General features: G+C 45.7%; 1 protein-coding gene across 1 annotated transcript in view; it reads left to right on the plus strand.

The window, feature by feature from the left end:
- Nucleotides 1–1,012: 1,012 nt before the first annotated feature.
- Nucleotides 1,013–13,638, plus strand: part of top2a (DNA topoisomerase II alpha) — a gene marked incomplete at both ends in the record, with an annotated part of 21,561 nt that continues 8,935 nt past the window's right edge. The window contains 21 exons of the mRNA XM_080542421.1: nt 1,013–1,033; nt 1,864–2,013; nt 2,245–2,335; nt 2,673–2,736; nt 3,100–3,245; nt 3,724–3,821; nt 4,175–4,387; nt 4,738–4,911; nt 5,435–5,536; nt 5,955–6,092; nt 6,501–6,639; nt 6,765–6,922; nt 8,061–8,186; nt 8,505–8,615; nt 8,921–9,026; nt 9,450–9,559; nt 11,200–11,292; nt 11,568–11,682; nt 11,980–12,101; nt 12,316–12,464; nt 13,175–13,406. Coding sequence (XP_080398547.1) covers nt 1,013–1,033; nt 1,864–2,013; nt 2,245–2,335; nt 2,673–2,736; nt 3,100–3,245; nt 3,724–3,821; nt 4,175–4,387; nt 4,738–4,911; nt 5,435–5,536; nt 5,955–6,092; nt 6,501–6,639; nt 6,765–6,922; nt 8,061–8,186; nt 8,505–8,615; nt 8,921–9,026; nt 9,450–9,559; nt 11,200–11,292; nt 11,568–11,682; nt 11,980–12,101; nt 12,316–12,464; nt 13,175–13,406 — 2,658 coding nt within the window. The remainder of the gene's footprint in view (nt 1,034–1,863; nt 2,014–2,244; nt 2,336–2,672; nt 2,737–3,099; nt 3,246–3,723; nt 3,822–4,174; nt 4,388–4,737; nt 4,912–5,434; nt 5,537–5,954; nt 6,093–6,500; nt 6,640–6,764; nt 6,923–8,060; nt 8,187–8,504; nt 8,616–8,920; nt 9,027–9,449; nt 9,560–11,199; nt 11,293–11,567; nt 11,683–11,979; nt 12,102–12,315; nt 12,465–13,174; nt 13,407–13,638) is intronic.

Raw genomic sequence — 13,638 nt, forward strand, 5'->3', positions numbered from 1 at the left:
TATATCTGATCAAAACGTATGATCAAAATTACCAATTTTTCAAACTCACACACACGCCAGAGATTGTATATACCCGAAAATATTACTTTTCGTGAAATCACCTGAAGTCATGCTAGTGCACAATGTAATGTTACAAAACGTGGTTTCTCTGAATGTAATCGATCTATTGAAATGCGCTGTCTGGTCAAACAGTAGTTTGTAGTAGCAAGTGGAAATAAAAAGGCTTATATACACAACATTTCTTAAGTGATATGCATTGGCCTAATGATAACTGGAAGACTGACATATTTGTAAGACAATCTTTTCAACTACAAATAATGTTCTATTACTACTATTCGGCACTCGAAATTAATTATATATTGTGTTAATTATATATTGTGTTAATTATATATTGTGTTAATTATATATTGTGTTAGAGCAAAACCTCTCATGGCGTTTCACAATACATTTACATTTTGGATCAATGATCCACATTTGACAGAGGTCTCAATCAAAATGAGTGTTTTCAACTTTAGACAGGCTATGTTTAAGTGTTATTAATTGTGAGTTTTGCGTTAAGCGTTTTGAAATGACCGCATACACATCAGCATCAGAGCAATCGGAAAACAATATCACCGATTGGGCGCGAGCTTCAAAGTAGGCGGGCTTACATTTTCTACGTTTCTGATTTGTTCGTTGCTTCATATGGGCCGTACAAGAGTGTTTCCCTGGTTTTTGCTCAGACCCCATTGGCTCATTGAAGGGAGAAAAAAATGCGGCCCTCCGTCTGATTGGCTTCTGAAATTGGCGGGATTGAAGTCGTCTCGAAATGTCAAAACTGCAGATTAACAGTCAGCCACAAAGGAGCAGGGGGAAGGTTACGGATGTTACGGGCAGAATTTTATACTTTTAGGGCTATAGTTTTTTTAGATTGAAAAGTAGACAGTTGAGGATATATATACGTCGTATATAGGAGTAAATAAAGAGTCAAAAAGTCAGGTTATAGAGCTAACAATAACACAACAGCACAAGAATGGCTGCGAAACCATTCAAGGTAAGTGTTAGCTCGTAGCTAGTTATAGAACAGACCTAATCCGTGATAGAGCTTCTACAACTCCCTACCATGTATCATATCATAGTTCTATTGATTTGATAAAACACAGTATTGACATTATCGTGAGTTATAGACTATATCAGTGATTCCCTCAGAAATGAAATGTACTTTGGGGGAACGACTCGCGGCGTGTGGGGGGGGAGGGGGGTGCGTGGGCATTTCCTGCATTCTAGTGAATTTTCATAGTAACACTGCACTTCAGACAACCTACAACTGGTGATGGTGTCTAGGTCTTTATGTGTTAAACAGCTGAGAGCAGTCACTGCTGTTTTTTGTGGTCTTCTTTCACACACACACATCTTACCAAGTGTGTATGAACATCCTCACAAACCAACAAAGAACATGATCTATATCACTGAGCACAAGTTATACTTTGGGGGGAGCCAGTATTAACATGCTGTGGGAATCACTGTATATAGAATGTCGTTGCTCTGCAGTGGAATTCTCACCCAGTTTGTCACACGATGCTAACAGACTATTTTAACACAATCTTTTGTCCAGGCCTCTACATGGGGAGGAGGAGGAGGTAGAAATCGGAAGACGAGCTCATAGTAATGCATGGAGTGGAACGGTATCCATTATCCAGCACATTGGCACTTTTAGTGCCATTCCTCATTCCATTCCACGCATTACAACGAGCCCGTCCTCCGACTTGTGCCCCACTGTATCTGACTTGATAAGTCAGACAGTAGCGTCCTCTTTCTCTACACCACGAGTCTTAAATCAATGGACTTAAATGAACACAATCCCTTTTCTGATGTCACCACCAGAACCTGTTTGAGAACAAGGCAGTGGAGAAGGCCAAGCCGAAGAACCCTGACCGTCTGTCAGTGGAGAGGATCTACCAGAAGAAGACTCAGCTGGAGCACATTCTCCTGCGTCCTGACAGCTACATCGGCTCCGTGGAGCCTGTCACCCAGGTAGTCAATCAATCAATCAATCAGTCAAATGTATGTGTATAGTTTTTAAGTCCGTAGCTTGTAGGACAATGGGGGTGAATCTCTAAAGTCTTCCTTCCCTCACTTCCTTCTCTAAAAGCATTGGCGGGGGAGGATCTGAGGTTCTCAGAGGAGGCTGTAGATCTGTCTTATCTATCAAAAGTCATTCTATGATTTCACTAATATAGCAATCTGTTATTTTTTTCTCACCAGCAAATGTGGGTGTTTGATGAGGAGGTCGGAATGAACTGTAGAGATGTGACCTTTGTGCCTGGTCTCTACAAGATCTTTGACGAGATCCTTGGTGAGTGAAGAACCATTAGATGATTAGTGTTGTGGAGATAGAAATCGGAGGATGGGCTCATTGTAATGCATGGGATGAGGATTACAATGAGCATTACATGCATTACAATGAGCCAGTCCTCCGATTTGTACCTCCACCAGCCTCTCTTGGTATTGAATGCATTTATTCCATGAGGCAATACTGCAGGACAAAGGCTTTGTTCTCAGAGCCTGAGAAGTTTTTTCCTGGACTAGAAAATATCATAAATCTACGAGTAGGCTTAATCTGTGTCTGATAAATCAATTCCTAGGCTTAACAAGACTGCACATTGACCACTTCCTGTTTGTCTTCTCTTCAGTGAACGCTGCGGACAACAAGCAGAGAGATAAAAACATGTCCATCATCAAGGTCGACATTCTCCCGTGAGTATTTTTATCACAATACTACTTTTTGAAAATGCAAACATGAAAGGAAAATCTAAACATTCAAAGATGAACTGACAATCACACTGATTTCTTCTCTTATATTACCGGTATATGAACAGTAATATGAAACACTCCCAAACACAGTGAGAGGGGTTAATGATCTGAGTTTTGATTGACATGCCATGACATGATGTTATTCTGATGGTTCTTGTGGGATTCTCCAATAAGATGATGTTGTTCTTGTGGGTTCTTCAGTGAGAACAACACCATGGTGTTACTATGACATGAGTGGATGTTGTTCTAATGGTTCTTGTGGGTTCTCCATTGATGTTATTCTAATGGTTCTTGTGGATTCTCCAGTGAGAACAACACTATCAGTGTCTGGAACAACGGGATGGGTATCCCCGTAGTGGAACACAAGGTAGAGAAGGTCTTTGTTCCAGCACTCATCTTCGGACAGCTGCTCACCTCCAGTAACTATAACGACGATCAGAAGAAAGTCACTGGTAAGAATGTTCTGGCACAATTGTCGGCCTTCCACACCAGGGGAGGCTGCTGGAATCAGAGGATGGGCTTGTTGTAATGCATGGAACGGAATGAGGAATGGCATCACAAACGCACGTGATTGCATGTATTACAGTGTGCCCTTCCTCTGATTTCCACCTCCCCTGGTGAGGAAGAGGAGTCCAGTCCTCCAAGTGCATTATATATAGTTACAATAAGCTCAGGCTTATTTCCAATCCTCAGTTCGGAGGTACAGCCTTAGACGAGATAAGATAAAGATAAAGACACGCCTGTTTTGTTTAACTTGATTGAATACTTCACAGCGTTCTTCTTCACGGCAAACTGATTAATACAAAAAATAACGTGACTCTTAGTCTGATTATGCATTCAATCATAATGTTTCTATTTGAGAGTGCTGGGCATATTATGTACTCATCAAACTAATCAATATATTCACCCGTGTTTGTATCCAAAATTCAGGTGGGCGTAACGGATATGGTGCTAAGCTTTGCAACATCTTCAGCACCAAGTTCATTGTGGAGACGTCCTGTGCGGCCTCCCAGAAGAGCTTCAAGCAGGTGAGAAGAAGTCTGAGCTGATAAGTCATTGACACTAGTCGGCGCTGGTGGAGGTAGAAACCGGAGAACAGGCTCATTGTAATGAATGGAATGACGAATGGTATCAAACAACCTCAGATTTGTACCTCCACCAGCCTCCCCTGATTGACACACAAACTATCTAAAGTGCGGTTGGTCTATAAGTAGCCTGGTAGTCACCCCAGGTCAGATTTGTGCTGTACAGTCAACTCTCAATATTGTTACCATGAACCACAGTATGAGTTGACTACACAGAAAAGATCTAGGGTGACACTGACCAGGCTAGGCTATGATCAGGCTGGTGATACCCCTCCCTCCCTCCCTGCCTCCTCCAGACCTGGTATGATAACATGGGCCGTACCGGGGATCCTAAGATCAAGACGTGGGACAGGGAAGAGTACACCTGCATCACGTTCCAGCCGGACCTGGCCAAGTTCAAGATGAGTTCCCTAGACAAGGACACAGTTGCCCTCATGACCCGGCGAGCCTACGACATCGCTGGCTCCTCCAAGGGGGTCAGAGTGTTCCTCAACGGCAAGAGACTGCCTGTAAGTCATCGTTAATCCTCTCTGCACCAAGTACGAGTCGTTTTATCATTCTACTGTGTGATTATGAAATTGCTAGTTTAAAAACACGTGCAAAAGATACAACACCATATTTGGTTACTGGGTAGGGTCACTGAACTCTGAAGTGTTTTTACATTAAATCTGATCAAATTGTATTTATGTAGCACATTTCATACACGGATGCAATACACAGCACTTTACAGTAAAAACAAATATATATATATCGATCTTCTGCTTGAAAAGGTTGCTGACCGCTGTGCTACAGTAAGAGATTCAACTGCCTGTTTGAGACCTGAAGTCATGTCATTGTAAGCTGACCCTGTCCTCCCCAGGTGACAACCTTCCGTAGCTACGTGGACTTGTACCTGAAGGACCAGGTAGATGAGGTGGGCGCGCCCCTGACCGTGGTCCACGAGCAGGTCAGCGACCGCTGGGAGGTGCTTCTCACCATGAGCTTGAAGGGCTTCCAGCAGGTCTCCTTCGTCAACAGCATCGCCACCACCAAGGTAACGTCTTCATCTTCATCATCATCATCATCATCATCAGTAGCTAACTGGTTGGGACCTGCAGTGTGGTTAATGTGATACTAGAACAAATACTAAAGTAATGTTTTATTCTCGCCAGTTCTGCCTGTTCTGTTATTTGTGATATCCTTGTGAATGAAGTTGTGTGGAAAGTGTGGACACATCCAAACATTTTTAAAAGGTTATTTTTTTTCTGAGTGGGGCAGTCCCAGTCATATTTTTCATTTTATTGCATAGAGTTAGTAAAGAGGAAAGTAAGGAGAAGAGGGCATGTCAGCAGGGCATGGGTCGGATTCGACCCCGAACCCATGCGACATGGGCATATGTGTACCCTGTAGACCGCGGTGCTGCTGGACCACCTCAGGCCACCAGATTTAAATTTCAAGAATTAAAAGTAGTTAGATTGGCCTGATTCAATTCAACTTTATTTGAGTTTGCATGTCAGGTGTTTGTCTTGTGTGTGGTTTGTAACACGTCCTAATGGTTCCTCTCCTCTGTTCCTCAGGGCGGCAGACACACCGACTATGTGGCAGACCAGGTGGTGAGCAAGCTCATAGAGACGGTGAAGAAGAAGAATAAAGCTGGTGTGGTCGTCAAGCCTTTCCAGGTACACTTGATTTGTCTTTAAAGTGTGTGTGAATGAATGAATGGACTTTATTGTCATTGCTACAGTACAGGTACCAAACAACGAAATTTAGGAGGGGTGGCTCCCCTGGTGTTAGGAAAGGAAAAAAAAAAAAACTTTTAGAAAAAAAAAGAAATCACAAGAAGGGAAGGAGCTGGTTTACATAAATAAAGGCTATGTACACTATCCACTGTACTATACTGCACAGATAGACGACTAGGGTTGTCATATTGCACAATAGTATTATTCCACATTTATTTATGTGTGTGTGTGTGTGTGTGGGGGGGGGGGATAACCATCTCCAACCCCAACCCAGTCTCTCTGAGACACAAGTATGAACCCTGAGTCTCTACCAGAGATGGTGACATGTTTCTCCCGTGTGTCCTCCATCTCCCTCCAGGTGAAGAGTCACATTTGGCTGTTTGTGAACTGCCTGATTGAGAACCCCACCTTCGACTCCCAGACGAAGGAGAACATGACCCTGCAACAGAAGAGCTTCGGCTCCACCTGCCCACTCAGTGACAAGTTCATCAAACAGGTAACAAGCCCGCTGACGTTTAACTTCTCCATATAAAGGACAATCACTGTAGTCCCCCTCAGAGCTGAGAGGATTGTATAGCTGATAGAGGTGGAGCAATATGATGACAATCCTTCCCAGCCTAGAAGAGGCTGGTGGAGGTAGAAATCGGGAGGACCTGTGGTATGTGTTTGATGCCATTCCATCCATTACAATGAGCCTATCCTCTGATTTCTACCTCTACCAGCCTCCACAGAAATCAACTAACCTTATTGCTTATACCTGTCATATATACAGGAGTGCCTAGGCAACATGTTGATTTGTAATTCAATGACCGCAGTTTCTTTGCCTCATGCCAAGCCTGTCAGACACTTGTATTGAGTCTGGAGTCATCACACGTGGCCCCTGGTTGTCTCTCTCTCCTTCCAGGCCATCAACTGTGGGATTGTGGAGAGCATCATGAATTGGGTCAGCTTCAAGGCCCAGACCCAGCTCAACAAGAAGTGCTCGGCTGTCAAACACACCAAGATCAAGGGCGTGCCCAAACTGGACGACGCCAACGACGCAGGTATGTTTGACTGTAGTTTGACCTACGGTTGATGTCTGGTTGAGAATCACTGTCGAAACATGAACGTCACAGTTCCAACTTAGTCTAAGCTCTCATGTGGTGTGCGTGTGTCCCCTTCTCCCCAGGTGGTAAGAACTCAGGGGGCTGTACGTTGATCCTGACGGAGGGAGACTCGGCCAAGACCCTGGCAGTGTCAGGGCTGGGCGTGGTGGGCCGGGACCGCTACGGAGTCTTCCCTCTCAGGGGAAAGATGCTCAACGTCCGGGAGGCCTCCCACAAACAGGTCAGACACTCTACAACACCATAATCCATCTTATACGACATTGATTACTTGACTGATTGATTGATTGTGAGTAACACAAAATGCACAACAGTGCATGTCCCAGAGGATAACACAAGAACGACTAAACCACTACTTTCTGCTGTAGGCCTTGTTGGAAAACACAAGACAGACAAAAAAAATGAAGTGAAACATCCCATAAAACAGTGCGATACATAATATCCTGTACAATATACCACTGTACTGAGGCCTCACGCCAACAGATGAGCACAGCATTAGAGTTTGTATTCACTCCTGACCCGGATTATTACTTTAGACTTCATAACAGGAAATCTAAAAATATAACTTCATATACATTGTACCACTGTGTTAATCCCTTTTTGGCCTGGCTAGATGATCATTACATGTTAATTCATGCTGAGTTTAATATAGACATGCTTTGGCGTTTGCAGTGGGCCAAGTCATCTGTGGTTTTTCCCTCTAAATTGATCCACAATTTAACCAGGGGCCGGTTGCAGACCCCTAGACCCAGTCTTAGACTTAGATCTCACTTTAAGTCAGACTTGCTATAGACTCTAAAATGTTCCTGTTGCATAAAGCTAGCCTATGAGTGACTAAAGTAAGACTGACTTAGATAGCCTGTCACACAATGCATTCTAGGTAAAATAAGACACTTGACAAAAAGAAAACTTGGCGGCCGAAACAGCTACACCTAGCGGCGGAAGATATGAGAGATAAACAACATTTTCTTCTGCTGAAAACGTATGTATATTGGAGGAATATAATGTGGAGAAAAATATACTGCTTTAGCAGGTTTAACCAGTGAAGTAGTTACCTCGCTGGAGTTACAGTGTTAGCTACTAGCCCTGACTCGTTTCCATAGCAACACAGCTCTTAAATCAAGCTTAGCCAGGGGGGAAGGAGGCTAACCTCAAAATAAGTCAGTCTTATTTTTTATGCAACAGGCAGTCTTAATTAGCCTGGTCTAACCTGAGAATATAAGACTAGTCTAAGGCTTAGACCAGTCTCAATCTATCTTTATGCAACCGGCCCCAGGTGTAAAATGGTTGGATACCTCATCCATGTGTTCTCTCTCAGATTGTAACTAACTAACCGACCTCCCGCTGCCTTTGTCCCTCAGATCATGGAGAACGCTGAGATCAACGCCGTCATTAAGATCATGGGCCTCCAGTACAAGAAGAACTACAGCGACCCGGAGTCCCTCAAGTCACTGCGCTACGGCAAGCTCATGATCATGACCGATCAGGTGTGAGATATACCTGTGGATGAATCAAATGTTTCTGTCACATATTTAACAGTGTTTGTTATGAAATCATTACCAATCCAGTAAGTCATTGTCATCTTACTGGGCAGTCCCATTGAGACTCCAGACCCTAGCCAAGAAGGCAAAGCTAGACCATGGAGAGAAAAAAAACTGGAAGCAGTATGAAAAAGGTTGAACTTGTTGAAGTTATTGGTCTAAATTGAGGACCAGCGTCCTTCTAAGTAACGTACCATGTACTTGGTACGTGGTAAGGCCCAGATGTCTGACTCTCCCATATGTCTTGACTCTTGCTGTGGACAGGACCAGGATGGCTCCCACATCAAAGGCCTCCTGATCAACTTCATCCACCACAACTGGCCCTCCCTGTTGCGCCACAACTTCCTGGAGGAGTTCATCACCCCCATCATCAAGGTACATGGTACAATCCGTCCTGACACTGATGGTGGCTGCGAGGTTAAGTGACTGCAAGAAATAACTTCAGCAACCTCTCTGAGTTAACTTAAGCGCACAGATTATACAACAAATCAGACAGTGGCGTGGACATGCTGTCAGATACTGTCAGATACTGTGTTGTCTTGGAACTAATCTATACATGCAAAAATAGTGCCACCTTATGGTGACATGCAGTAATTACAACCATTTGTAGTCCTGAGGTATGAACATAAAATTCATGTCTATGATCCGAGGTAAATAATATCCATTTGATCTCCGCCCAGGTGACCTTTAAGAAGCAGGAGCTGCCCTTCTACAGCATCCCAGAGTTTAACGAGTGGAGGGACAACCAGCCCAACATCAAATCTTGGAGAGTCAAGTACTACAAAGGTTTGTCCCAAACCCCTGTGTGGTAGTGACACTCAACAAGTAAGCAGCTACCTCAAACCTGACTATTATGATCACACCTGGTCTATATGGGAGCACATCTGTCCTATATGGGATCACATTCACCTCCTTTATACCTGTCCTGTATGGGATCACAGACACCTCCTTTATACCTGTCCTGTATGGGATCACATTCACCTCCTTTACACCTGTCCTGTATGGGATCACAGACACCTCCTTTACACCTGTCCTGTATGGGATCACAGACACCTCCTTTATACCTGTCCTATATGGGATCACACCTGTTCACACCTGAGCACAAAGTATCTGTTCACAAAAAGTATTTTAAACACACTTTAGATCAAATAAATAAATGATAATAGGTAATGATTTTTAATATGCCTTCTGCTCCTGCCTTCCATCCAGGTCTGGGTACCAGCACATCGAAGGAGGCGAAGGAGTACTTCTGTGACATGCAGAAACATCGCATCCCCTTCAAGTACGCTGGGCCGGAAGACGACGAGGCAATTACCCTGGTGAGTTATCTAATACTGCCCCAATACTCTAATTACCCTGGTGAGCTGTCTATTACTGCCCCAATACTCTAATTACCCTGGTGAGTTATCTAATACTGCCCCAATACTCTAATTACCCTGGTGAGTTATCTAATACTGCCCCAATACTCTAATTACCCTGGCGAGTTATCTAATACTGCCCCAATACTCTAATTACCCTGGTGAGTTATCTAATACCAGTGTTTCCTCCAGGAATTTTTACATTAGTGGCGGATAGTTATCTATTACTGCCCCAATACTCTAATTACCCTGGTGAGCTGTCCTTTTTCTCCATCTTTTTCTAACAATTGTTTAATCCCTGACAAAAATAGTAACCTATTCTGCAAACTTGATTGACAAAGATTTTAATTTTCCAATTCAGAAATGTAAAATCATGTTATTCTGGAATGTCTTCCTGGATGTCCTTGATTCTGTTAGTGGAGATGATTTCACCGTCTTCTAACTAGATGTTCCCTCTCTCCTCTGTTCCTCTCCTCTGTTCCTCTCTCCTCTGTTCCTCTCTCCTCTGTTCCTCTCTCCTCTGTTCCTCTCTCCTCTGTTCCTCTCCTCTGTTCCTCTTTCCTCTGTTCCTCTCTCCTCTGTTCCCCTCTCCTCTGTTCCTCTCTCCTCTGTTCCTCTTTCCTCTCTCCTCTGTTCCTCTCTCCTCTGTTCCTCTCTCCTCTGTTCCTCTCTCCTCTGTTCCTCTTTCCTCTGTTCCTCTCTCCTCTGTTCCTCTCTCCTCTGTTCCTCTCTCCTCTGTTCCTCTCTCCTCTGTTCCTCTCTCCTCTGTTCCTCTTTCCTCTGTTCCTCTCTCCTCTGTTCCTCTCTCCTCTGTTCCTCTCCTCTGTTCCTCTCTCCTCTGTTCCTCTCTCCTCTGTTCCTCTTTCCTCTGTTCCTCTCTCCTCTGTTCCTCTCCTCTGTTCCTCTCTCCTCTGTTCCTCTCTCCTCTGTTCCTCTCCTCTGTTCCTCTCCTCTGTTCCTCTCCTCTGTTCCTCTCTCCTCTGTCCCTTTCTCCTCTGTTCCTCTCTCCTCTGTTCCTCTCTCCTCTGTTCCTCTCTCCTCTGTTCCTCTCTCCTCTGTTCCTCTCTCCTCTGTTCCTCTCTCCTCTGTTCCTCTCTCCTCTGTTCCTCTCTCCTCTGTTCCTCTCTCCTCTGTTCCCCTCTCCTCTGTTCCTCTCCTCTGTTCCTCTCCTCTGTTCCCCTCTCCTCTGTTCCCCTCTCCTCTGTTCCCCTCTCCTCTATTCCTCTCTCCTCTGTTCCTCTCTCCTCTGTTCCTCTCTCCTCTGTTCCTCTCTCCTCTGTCCCTCTCTCCTCTGTCCCTCTCTCCTCTGTTCCTCTCTCCTCTGTTCCTCTCCTCTGTTCCTCTCTCCTCTGTTCCTCTCTCCTCTGTTCCTCTCTCCTCTGTCCCTCTCTCCTCTGTTCCTCTCTCCTCTGTCCCTCTCTCCTCTGTCCCTCTCTCCTCTGTTCCTCTCTCCTCTGTTCCTCTCTCCTCTGTTCCTCTCTCCTCTGTTCCTCTCTCCTCTGTTCCTCTCCTCGGTTCCTCTCCTCTGTTCCTCTCTCCTCTGTTCCTCTCTCCTCTGTTCCTCTCTCCTCTGTTCCTCTCTCCTCTGTTCCTCTCTCCAGGCCTTTAGCAAGAAGAAGATTGAGGAGCGTAAGGACTGGCTGACCAACTACATGGTCAACAGACGCCAGCGCAAGGAGCACAACCTGCCCGAGGTGCGTCACCTTTGACCCTTGATGACCCATGACCTCACAGATGACACACTGACCTGTAAAACACACCAGCTGCACTTAACTCAGTGTGCCAGGGACCAAGGAGTCCCAAAAGTGACAAACGTTCCCACGTTAAATCAAGCACACCTCCAAAACAGCCTCATTGTGTATCTCTCACTTCTGTGTTCAACCCATAATGACCTCTGACCCTTCAGAGAAGACAGCCATTTGATGTCTTCATTGGTTTTATGTTCAAGCCTATTCCCATTCTCTCTCAGGAATACCTGTATGGTCAGACTACCAAGTCCCTCTCCTACAACGACTTTGTCAACAAGGAGCTGGTGCTGTTCTCCAACTCTGACAACGAGCGCTCCCTCCCCTGCATGGTCGATGGTGAGTGCTTAGCTCAAGAAGGCCTTACAACAGTGGAGGTAGAAAACGGAGGACGCGCTCATTGTAATGCATGGAACGGGGAGCGTTTGATGCCCTTCCTCATTCCATTCTGTGCATTACAATGAGGCCGTCCTCCCCAGTTCATAAGACACCTGTGCAGACACTTGGGTGACCGTAGGTTAGCCCTGACCGTAGGTTAGCCCTGAATGACTATCTCTCCTGTGCAGACACTTGGGTGACCGTAGGTTAGCCCTGAATGACTATCTCTATCGCTCTTTCTCTTTTTCTCTCTGTCAGGTCTGAAGCCGGGTCAGAGGAAGGTGTTGTTCTCCTGTTTAAAGAGAAATGACAAGAGGGAGGTGAAGGTGGCTCAGCTGGCTGGCTCTGTGGCCGAGATGTCAGCCTACCATCATGGAGAGGTGACACACTCACTCTCTCACACACACACACACACACACACACACACACACACACACACACACACACACACACACACACACACACACACACACACACAGTCTGTCAGGTCAGTGAGACTACACTTGATTGAAATGTTTGCCTCCTCTGAATGACTCATTTATCATGCTTGTATCCCTCTCTCCCTTCTTCTCTCTCGCTCTCTCTCTGTGTTAGGTGTCCCTGATGATGACCATCGTGGGCCTGGCCCAAAACTTTGTTGGCAGCAATAACGTGAACCTGCTGCAGCCCCAGGGTCAGTTTGGTACCAGGCTGCATGGTGGCAAGGACTCTGCCAGCCCCAGATACATCTTCACCATGCTCAGGTCAGTAACACCTCTCCTTGTCTCCTCTCCCTGTCTCCTCTCCATCTACACTGGTCAGAATACACAAGAAAACAAAACGATGACTCGACATGTTTGCGTCATCGACCCAGTTCTGTTCTGTCAGTGCATATGAGTGGGAGGAAGACATGGAGGGGATGCTGCTAAAAATGAATGAGACTTACTGCAGTGAATGCCGGTATTCAATTCAATTCAATTCAAAGATACTTTATTTATCCCCGTGGGGAAATTCATTTTGCCGTGCCACTCCACTAAAAACCACACATAACAACACAACACAACATAAAGGACAGACAACAACACTGGGCCAGCCATGTACAGTATATAAAAAACAGTTAGATCATGATATAAAAGTGGATTAAAAAGATGGCTATAGTTATTATATTAAAATACTAAAAAGTGATGATTATTAAAATAAATAATAAATACAAATTCAGGAGCCTTGACCCCGACTGCTACTTTAGTTGCCATTGAACAGTCTTAGTGCAGCCGGGATAAATAATTTTTTATATAGCTCCGTCCGGGAGCGTATCGTAATGAACCGCCCTCTGCGGCGGCTGCTGGTTTGCCCAGCGAGGACATGATGGAGGCGGTGGTTGGGGTTGTCCCTGATGGACAGCAGCTTACTCCTAGCTGTGTTCTGTTTTAGCTAGTCACCTGACCGTGACTTCTCTGCCCCCCGCCCACCGCAGCCCCCTGACCCGCCTGCTGTTCCCCGCCGTCGACGACAACATCCTGAAGTACAACTACGACGACAACCAGCGCGTGGAGCCGGAGTGGTACATCCCCATCCTCCCCATGGTCCTGGTGAACGGAGCGGACGGCATCGGCACCGGCTGGGCCTGCCGCCTCCCCAACTACGACGTCAGAGAGATCGTCAACAACCTCCAGCGCCTGATCAACGGGGAGGAGCCCCTGGCTATGGTGAGGAGAGGAGAGGAGAGGAACATGGGTGGATAGGCGCTAGGGAAGAGTTTGGGACAAGGGCCGTCTTTCATTGATATTGATCAACTTGATTGCACTTTCTCGTTAGAATACATGCATGAGTGTGCAAGCTGCCCACCGGGGACTGGGATCAAATCCCGGTCTCGCCAGACCCGGATATGGCCAGGGCACACAGGGAGCGGCATATTGAGCGGCCGCTCCCGAGGGCGGT

The sequence above is a fragment of the Nansenia antarctica genome (genome assembly GCF_963989245.1).
Source record: "Nansenia antarctica genome assembly, chromosome: 11".
In the NCBI taxonomy this organism is placed as follows: Eukaryota; Metazoa; Chordata; class Actinopteri; order Argentiniformes; family Microstomatidae; genus Nansenia; species Nansenia antarctica.